Source organism: Glycine max, chromosome 9 (genome assembly GCF_000004515.6).
Source record: "Glycine max cultivar Williams 82 chromosome 9, Glycine_max_v4.0, whole genome shotgun sequence".
Classification (NCBI taxonomy): Eukaryota; Viridiplantae; Streptophyta; class Magnoliopsida; order Fabales; family Fabaceae; genus Glycine; species Glycine max.
In genome coordinates this window covers 4,634,870-4,645,133 of record NC_038245.2, presented here as the reverse complement: position 1 = coordinate 4,645,133, position 10,264 = coordinate 4,634,870, and the positions used below count along the sequence as shown (strand labels likewise).

Genomic DNA, 10,264 nt, shown 5'->3' with positions numbered 1-10,264 from the left:
TTTTCTCTTTAAATTATATATCGCTTACTTTTTACTTATTTATTTTGAAATAAATATGTATTTTTTTTATAATTTTAAATATATTTTATTTGTATTTTACAAACTTATTTAAATAAAAAAATGTATAATATACAAAATATACACTTATTAATTTGATTGAAAAAGATTATAACTATTATTATAAAATTGAAATATTTATGATAAGAAAGATTAAATCCTTATAGATCTTCGTTTAATATCTACTTTGTGAAGATTGTTTGAAGATTTTATATTATTATTTAATTATAAATAACTATTTAAATTATTTTAAGATAATTATTTTAAAAATTAATAAATTTATTATATACGATGAATGACATTATATATATTTTTTATATTTTCTTATGCATAACTTTTTTCTTGTCTGAAAAAAATAAATATATCACAAAATTGTTAATATTATAATTCTAAGTGTGTAATTATAAAAAAAATATGATTACTTAATGTCTCCTTAACAATGACAATGAGAATGTGATGAAGTTAGGATGAAGATCTTGACACATATTGCGCCTGTCCAAAGCATGGTTGCTCGGTGGAGAATAGAAAGTAATGATTGCAATCCTTTCACGGTAGGTAATCGATTGCAATCTCAATTTCTTCACGAGGCGACGACACCAATTACAAGGCCTACAGTGAACTCCAAATTGCAATGAAGATCAACTGCGCCGCGGCTTGTTAATTCGTTACTAATTATGATACTAACTTGGAATCATGTATATATATATTCATAAAAAAGTAATTTAATAATGTGAATAAATTATCAAAAAATATTTATGATATGTTTACTTAAACACACATTAATTAGTTACCACAAAGTTTCTCCAATCATATAAGTTAATAGTTCTTTAAGAAAATCATAAAATTTAATAGTCATTTTCATTTAATAATAATAATAATAATAATAATATATTACTAATTATTAGACAATTGGTAAACATAAGGATTAGATTATTAAAGATTTAATAAAAGTATTAAATAAATATCAATAAATATAATAACAATATTCAAACGTTATAAATAAAATTGAGTGAATATTTTTAATAACATTTTAGTATCAATTTTGTGATATTATTTAAACATTTTCTTTTGAAATAATTAACATATTTGTTGTTAGACAATTGGAAAGAAATCCAAGAGAAGGAAGTGAATTGGATTTGTTAAAAAAAATGTCTCAAATTTGATTTTTCTTTTAAATCTTATAGTAACAATTTGATTAATAAATAGATATGCAGAATGTTTTAAGCATCACTGGATCAACTTCGGTGAAATGTGCGCGAGGTAATATTTAAAATAAAATAAAAAAATTCATGATTTCGATGCCTAAAATGTTTGAAGCCAAGTTTATTGTAATTGAAGAGTCTCGCAATTACATAATTAATTAAGCAAGTTTCATGCAAAGAGCAAAGTATTTCAATGAGAAGTATACAAGCTATTAAAGGTGTCTTTCGAGTAAACACAATAGAAGACATTTTGAAAACTCAATCTTTCAATATCAACAAAGGAAAAGTTGAAGGTTCTTCAAGAAAAAGAAAAAAGTTTTTGCCTTATCCTGATTACCAAAGAATCAATCATGCTGAAGAAGATTGCTAGTACAAACATAATCTCTTATTCACTATAATTTTTGCAATAAACTTTGTCATAGTGAGATTTATTGTAGATTAAAGAAAAAAATATATGAGCAAGAACTAAAACAACCTACAAAATTGATTGAAGATAACATCGATGATGGACACTTTATTTATGGCATCATAAGAACTTATTCACATGGATTGGATACTTAATTGATTCATTGATAGTGGTTAGCCACAAGACCAATGTCTTCCAATTTTTATCTTCATTGAAAAATCAATTCAACCAAAAGTCAAGTTAGGAAATGGTGAAATAGTACAAGTAAAAGGAAAACAAGTAATTTTTATATCAACTAAAAAAGGTAAGATAATTGTCAAAGATGTTATTTACATTTTGAAACTAGATCAAGAAAAATTTAGTATTGCACAAATGATAAGAATACAAATATAGTCTCTTTCAAAAAAAAATAGTGTTTTATCACTAATGAACATGGAACACAAATGAAAAAGGTTGAAATGATTCAAAATCATTTTCATTTGAAGTTGGGATTAGTGGAATGTCATGGCTTTATTGTTAAAATTGATGAGTGATGTTTGGCGCGAAATATTTTATCACATAAATTTGAAGTAGTTAATGTTTAAACTTGGTGAATTTGAGATGACAAATCTTAATATCTGGTTATGATAATAATGGTTTAGGCTAAGAAATTGATGACAACTTACTAGCATAATGGTTAAAACATTTCAGAAATTCATGAAGGTAAAACTTAGCATTTTCATGACAAAGCTCAAGGAGGAGTGGTAGAGTTATGATATAAACTGTCTCATTTGAAATTTAAATTTTGACTAAGTTTTAGATTGAGCTTTTGTTATTGTTGCATATTTATCTTTTATATATTTTGTTTCAGTAAGTTAATATAATGTAATTTCAAATAATTTTGATGATGAATTAGATTTTTTAGGAATTTCTAATTGATTGTAAGTCTATTTATAGATATTATCAATATATGGATTTTAATGAAGATTTTCATTCTTCAATTTTAATTCTCTATTTTTCTGCAAGCTAGTTTCAATATATATTTTTATATTTATTTTGACAAAGATTTCCAACATACTGTTATTATCGACTTGCATCGTTGTGCATTACTCGTATGAATTGAATATTAGCTTTTGCACTTTAACTGCGCTAAGATCTCCCGAATTTCCGTTTCACCGACCAAAAAGGAGAGAAAAAAGCAATCCTTCTATTCGTGTTTCTTTCTGATTTTCTTTTGATGTACTTTTCTCAATATTCTATTATTACATATTTCACAAGAGATATGACTGAATCCATATATGACTGCAAATTAACTAAGAGAATTATTAGTAACTAAGAGGGATATGTTTTTACTTTCTCCCCTACTCATCACTGTATTAAGATGTGAACTTGTGAAAGGAAACAAAATTAAAGATTTAAGACATTAATTGACTTTTAGCTTGTTAATAACGATAGCATGAATAAGAAACACAAAATTAAATCATTAACTTTGTTAATTCCTAGCTAGTTCTGTATACCATTATTGCTCAACTTTAATTTTGATGAGTACAAAGCACACAAACCAAAATAAATGGTAGTAGCTCACAAAGTATTTGCTATGTAATTAATAGGGATTACGAACTGTGCAATTCTAATCTCCATTATTAGAAGCAGACACATGGAAACCCTAAATAACGAAAAGAGACTATGGTAACCTAACTAGTAACTAGTACCATGCTTTCGTTCTTTTTAGAATCAATGCTTCAAATATATATTATTGAGCGCATCTACGTAAACCTGCATGAAGATCAAAATTAACGAAATAAGCAAGACTCTCAAACAAATGCATACGAACTAATTTATAGCTAAAGATATATGATACTTATTATGAACTAAAACGAATAGAAAAGGTGTCATTCCTAATTATCATAGCTAGATATATAGTACCTTTTGAGAAATCATCTATTTTTGGGATAAAATATATCCTTCGTAGATGGTGGCTTTTTACCACCGGAGCTTGAAGAAGTTGAGCCAGTGCTCTTAGGTGGGGGTTTTGTAGGACAAAGGGCCTTCTGAATGTTGGTGTCCTTGGAACTCATTTTAAGTAAGGGCTTTTGAAAAACAAAATTAAAGTTTGTTAAGTAATGGCTTGTTTGGCAGTTGTGTAATTGGCACACGTTACTTCCAATATCACACAGACGTATTTATAATGGAAATTTGAAGCCTCACTGTGCCTACATTCAAAGAAGGAACTTACCAAGTAATTAATTTGATGGTGATTAATATGGATATTAAACTACATTTTTCGTTGCCACATATACATCAGATTGTAATACTAAACAGGTTTTTTAAGTCATAATTAAATTAATTATTTCCAAACCTTAAACTATTAGGTAAACATAAAAATAGCTTTATATTATATCTCTTATATATCTCCTAATAAATATTCCTTTGGACTTGAAATATGAATATAATACATAGTTATTCACCTTGAATTACGATTCAATTTATTTCTCAATAAAAGAATGAGGTTATAAGTGTGAAACTATAGATCATTTGGTCATAAGAATTGTAATATTATGCTGTAAACTATTTCAAGAAACTTAAATTGTTAAATAAAGGCATATAATAATAGTGTTATTATTATTATTATTATTATTATTATATATATATTGCATTTATGATGAAAAATTGAAGCAAGCACCCTGTATGTCAACAATATTCAAGGAAGGAACATACCAAGTAATTTTATAGCCATTAACAGGGAACAATATTTTACATTGTGACATACATATGACTGACGTATGAGTTTTTCTGAAAACTAACCCAAATAAATTGACCATGCTTGTGGAAAGCAATAGATACACTTAATTTATGGTGACTAAGAAGACAAGGTCTTGCCGTGTGCTAGCTTATCCTCTTTGGGTTGTAGAAACCACTTAATTTTTCGTGGAAGTATCATTTGCGAATAATATCACAGGACTTTGTATTGCGTTAATGGAGGAGTAGCTATATCTTTGACTCTTTGAATATGGGAAGCTTTTCAATAATAGTGGTAAACTACATGTGTTTCTTTGTTACGTCTATTGTGGGCAATTCAGGTAGACTCTCCATTCGTATATTTTTGGGGACTTATACATTTTGATCCTTAAATTTGGCTTACTTTTGTTTTGTTTTTTCTAATTTCCAATTTATTTTTTTAGTCCTTCAACTTCAGAAAAAATATTTTTTTAGTTCATCTTCGTAAAAGAAAATCTCATTAAAATTTTAGGGTGATTGAGATATTTATTTTGTTCTAAGGAGAAGGACTAAAAAGCTTTTTTGAAATTCAGAAACCAAAAAAATAAATTTAAATTTTGGAATTCAACATGAAAAAAAGATTCAAATTTAAAATAACAAAAATATATTTAAGTCATTTGTAAATGATATCAGACAGCAGGAGATTTTACCGTTTGTTTGTATTTCATTTTTTAAAGTGTTTTAGGTTTAAAAGTATGTAAATCCTTTAAAATAAATTGATAGTTATTTTTTTTACAGAAATGGATAGTTATTTAGTTAATTATATGTTTATATACTAATAGATTAAAAAGTGAAAGATTATTATTTAATCATTATTTTTTTCCATAAATTGGTATAAATATATAACCTAAAAAAATAAAAAAAAATCTTAAAAAATTGGTCAAACATATTCTTGTAAGTTAAGGTGTTCAAAGATTTAAACCGTAATACTTAAACCAGTTTTAACTTTAACCTATTAGTTTCTATAATGACTTATATGGAAATGAATTTCATAAAAACAAAAGAATTTAGCTTTATACATATATATACACTGACAACTAATATGCGGGTTCTATTTGTGGACAAGTAAATATTCTCCAAATTATAGGGTCATTTACAGTTTAGAGTGTGTGTAACTTTCCTTAGGATCCTTAAGGGGCACACACACACACACATATATATATATATATATATATATATATATATATATTCCTTCAGGTTTTTTGTTGGTCAAAATCGAATGTTTCTGTTGTGAACACAACATATTGTTCCTTCCAACTGTTAAAAGCTGTCACTCCGTCAGCCATACTGCAATCCAGAAGGGACTGTGGTTGTTTGATCTTGGTCAGAGAAAATATATTGTCCGTTTTTCCCTTGCGTGTTTTTCTCAGAGAAAGAGACTTGTTACCTAACCTTAATTAACTAAAATTCTATATTTTAATTTCCTTCTTAATTAACGGGATCCACAAGTATATTATTTGTGGAAATTAAGGATTTAAACATTCAACCAACACATTTTATTTTTTTATATCTTTCTCTTCTTATTAATCATTAATATTTTTACTTTTTTTTCTCTCTGTTTAAGTGTTAGATATCACATGGGTATTCATTAAACATTTTCCTTTTAATTATCCATGACACTTGTAGATGGAGCGTGATGCATGTATCGATCTACATGAGTTCCATGCCCACTCCTGTTATTAGAACAAATTCTTCCTCAGTAAATGAAGTGCGTGATGATCACTTTATTTTTGAATTCTCTTATCATGTACATAATTAATTATCTATGTAGAATAAATGTATATATTTATTAGTCCTAAATACAAACTACCACATGATGATTTATGAATACTTATATAAATACAAACTACCCCTGCAATTTATTAAATGAATGATTATAGCTCTTATGATTTCAGTTGTTCAGATCAAATTTCCATATTTTTAATATGAATGAAATTCAAGCCATCATTTACTATCCTATATTTTAACAACATACATGAGAATCGCTAGAATACTTTATTTGGTAATTTTTTTTGTCGAATATAAGAAAATGAAAAAAACATGGAGTGTTGATCTTAAATATAAGAAAATTATAATTAATTTTAACTTAATTAATGAGATCATTCATAAAATACTCCTTAATTTAATTAAAATTTTGATTTAAACATATTTTTTATTTCTACAATTTAACACTCTCTTCATTTTAATTCCTGTAATTTACTTTTTTATTTTAATTCTTACAAAATATATTTGTTTTATTTTTTGTTCTTAAAGTATTTTAGATAAGACTTTGAATAATAACAAAATACTATTTAAGGTACTTTAAAAATGAAAAATAAAATAAATATATTTTGTAAGGACTAAAATAAAAAAAATATAGAAACAAAAATGAAAAAAGGTTAAATTACAGAAACCAAAAATATATTTAAGCTTAAAATTTTATTTTCAGTATCTCTCTTCTATTCTTAAAATTATTTAATTGAAATAAATATTTTTAGTCCATTAATTAGGACAAATATTATTAACATTGTTTTCTACATGACATTTATCCTGAGAGACTAAAAATACTAAATTTTAAAAGTCCTGGAACCAAAATATTAAAACGTGAAATAAGAGACTAAAACTAAAATTTTACAAAGTACGGAAACTAAAATGTGTAGAGAACAAAAATATACATATATACTACTGGTAAAATAAACAAATTAAATAATATAACAAATTCTTATGCATGCTGACCAAGTGTGCCGATATGCTTAGGCAGACTAATAGGCACCCTTGGTGAACAGAAGGTTACATGTGTTCCGCAAGGCTCCATAGACATGCACGGATTAGTGCATGTAATAGCTCTATCATGTTTCTCAATATCAATACCTCATTCTGCTGAGATAGGAACATTCTGTGAGACCCTGTACAAGTCCCTTTGTTGTAACTTAAGGAGTCTTTGTCTAGCTATTATCATTCATGCAAGGTAATTATCCATATCTTTCTCATTTGTATTATGTATGACAATGAAACCTTAAATAATATATATAATTGTTTCCATTCTTTTTAGGTAAACACAGTGGGATGAAGTTGCTCAAAACCTAGAACGCAAATGAAAAAGAAATAAAGGTTTTAAATTAAAATAGAGTAAAAATATGAATTTTTAAAATTTTTATTGTTCATCTCACTCTTTTTAATTTCGTGGACCATTAGGGCATTTGTGTGCAGACATTCAGCATTGCACGAGGAAATTAAACATGACATTTGTGTGCACCTAAGAGGTCGAAGCAAAGGAGGAGGACCATCATCGATGATTGATTCTTATTTCTGTTTTGTATTCGCAGCATTTAGTATTTTAATTCGTTTGTATGGATCCAATTGTATGTATTTTTGGTGGGTTAAATACATTTTTAATTTTATATATGTTGGACTTAAAGTGCACTTTGTTGTAATTTTTTGATATCATGTTCAATTCTTATCAATAAAAAAATTAAAATGCATGATAAAAAAAAGGCATCATAAATTATATTATTTAATTAAATAAAAGCATTTATACATAGATGTGATCAGAAAAAGGAAATAGTTGAGTTTGCACATAATAAATCAAGGGTCTATATTAATTACACCGATTCAAACATGTGCTTTGCTCACGCATTAGTGAATAATTAAAAGCATAAAAGTTAATTTCAAAATATAAAGTGAAAACATGTTTTCCCAGTTTCGTTCTATATGTTCTTCAATGGAAATGTGTTTCCATTAAATAATATACATAATGGAAGTGTATTTCTATTGTGTATACAAATGCACCCCCTAAGCCAAAAGAAATATGGTTTCATTGTGTATAATGTTTAATAGATACATGTTTTCATCAAGGATATTTTTGGTATAAAAAATAAAATAGAAAAGTAAAGCTTGGGGATGAAAAAGTGAGTTAGGAGTGAGAATAGCAAAGCTCATCCTTTAATCCAGGCTACCAAAAAACTCAAAGCCCAAACATATTGGGTCAACTCCAAACTAACAAAGGCTACCATATCCCAATCAGAAAAAAAAGACAAAAAAAAGGGGAATTAAGATGAAATTAATTAATTAATTAAAGCAGCAACAAGCAGAGACACGTTTCGGGTACAAAAGGACCTCTAAGGTTTGGATGCACTGGTTTGAATCTCTTCGTTTTTTGTTTATATATATAAGACCATCCTTTGTTGTCCTTTTGCCTTAAAAAATTTACAAGATTGTTGAGAACATATATAGGTTCAAGTTGTATAAGTCTTTCTATACTAGAATGAGGATATAAAAGTCATTGAAAAAATGTTTAAAAAATGTAAAATATGTTTTTTTTTGGTAATTATGAAAAAAAAATGGTTATATATTATGAAGAGACGTACAATTAAGTAAAAAATAATTAAGTAGTGCATAAAAATATGTTATTAAAATTGTAAGGGTTGACATAAACAAATACAAAAATTAGGTATAGCAACGGGCGGGTCGGGGGTGGGTTTTGCTTACCCCACCCCCGCCTCGACTCCCCATTTTCCTCCACTCAACGGGGTGTATATTTACTTTTTATTCCTGTCCTTGATGGGATCGGATTTTTCCCGTCCCCGATATATTTATAAAATTTTATTAAAAAAAATAATTTTTAATAAAATAAAAAATGAAATTTTAAATAACCATAACATATTTTTAAATTGTACATGCCAACATAAAATTTAATATAATAATTTCATATTTAAATGTATTTTTTAAATTAATTATTAGCGGTTCGGGGTGGATATTATTAATCCCATCTCCGACCTCGAATCCGACTTTGGTTATTGGGGAAAATCCGACCCCAATCAACTCGAGTTTTCTCCGTCAAAGTCGGGGCGAGTATCACAAGTTTGGGCCAGTTGCCATGTGTAACAAAAACTTAACGTTCAATATTAACATAAAATGGTCTTAATAATAATAATAATAATAGCAACTTATAAATTTAAAATTAAGCTAGCTTATAAATTTTAAATTTAATTTGCCAAGTGAAACCTGGATATATTCGAAAGGAACACACTAAGACACTAAAAATGTGGAAAAAATGAACATTTTCAGAGATCAATATGAACTCTGAAATACTGAAGACTGAGACACTAGTTTTAAAAAATAGTTCACTTTCTGTTATTCTTTCTTCCCTCTCTTCTCCTCTAACTCAAGAAGGTCTTCCAACACCTTGTCATCCAAATATTCAAACTCAATAACTTCCCCTTGTTGTGCACTAGAAGAACTTCCAACGACACCAGTAGAAGAACAAGAAGAAGACGATGATGATGAAATGAAAGGGAGATGAGAATGGAACTCATGAGGAAAATTAAGGATTGCAAGAGCACCCCTCAAAGCAATGGCTGCACGATCATAAGCTCTAGCAGCTTCTTCAGCAGTGTCAAATGTCCCTAACCATTGCCTTCCCGTAGGTTTTGTTGGGTCTCTGATCTCTGCTCCGAACTTACCCCATGGCCTCTTTCTCACTCCACGGTACTTCACTTCTTCCTCTCCTCTCTCTTTCTCTTGCTCCCCTTTACGTGCCTCTTCCATGTTATTATTTGCTGATTAAAACTTTGGTCCCTCCTTTTTAACACACTCTTCTAGTTTTCCTTTGCATTATTTTGAGTAGGGTTCATATGCCATACAATTGTGCATGTATATATAAGAAACCTATTTGAGAAAATTCTGTCACACGTTTTCTTCCACTTCAATTAATTTATGTTGGGCCCTACTATATATTGGCGTGTTTTCTTAGAAGAATTTTTTTCGCGACGAAGTGTAAAACTTCGATTCATATACCGACTCGACTTACGTTAACTGGAATCAAAATATTTGGACCGGTGTAGACAGAAAAAGAAAAATGCTA

The 10,264-nt window shown here is 27.9% G+C and overlaps 1 protein-coding gene across 1 annotated transcript; it reads right to left on the bottom strand.

Moving 5' to 3' along the window:
- Positions 1-9,328: 9,328 nt before the first annotated feature.
- On the bottom strand, positions 9,329-10,002 carry LOC100807295 (ethylene-responsive transcription factor ERF098). The gene has a single exon (XM_003534825.4). The coding sequence runs from the start codon at positions 9,946-9,948 to the stop codon at positions 9,535-9,537; it is 414 nt and encodes a 137-aa protein (XP_003534873.1). The 5' UTR covers positions 9,949-10,002; the 3' UTR covers positions 9,329-9,534.
- Positions 10,003-10,264: the final 262 nt, after the last annotated feature.

What these genes read in the sequence shown, in the direction of transcription:
- LOC100807295 (XM_003534825.4), bottom strand. Translation starts at nt 9,948, where the DNA reads ATGGAAGAGGCACGTAAAGGGGAGCAAGAGAAAGAGAGAGGAGAGGAA.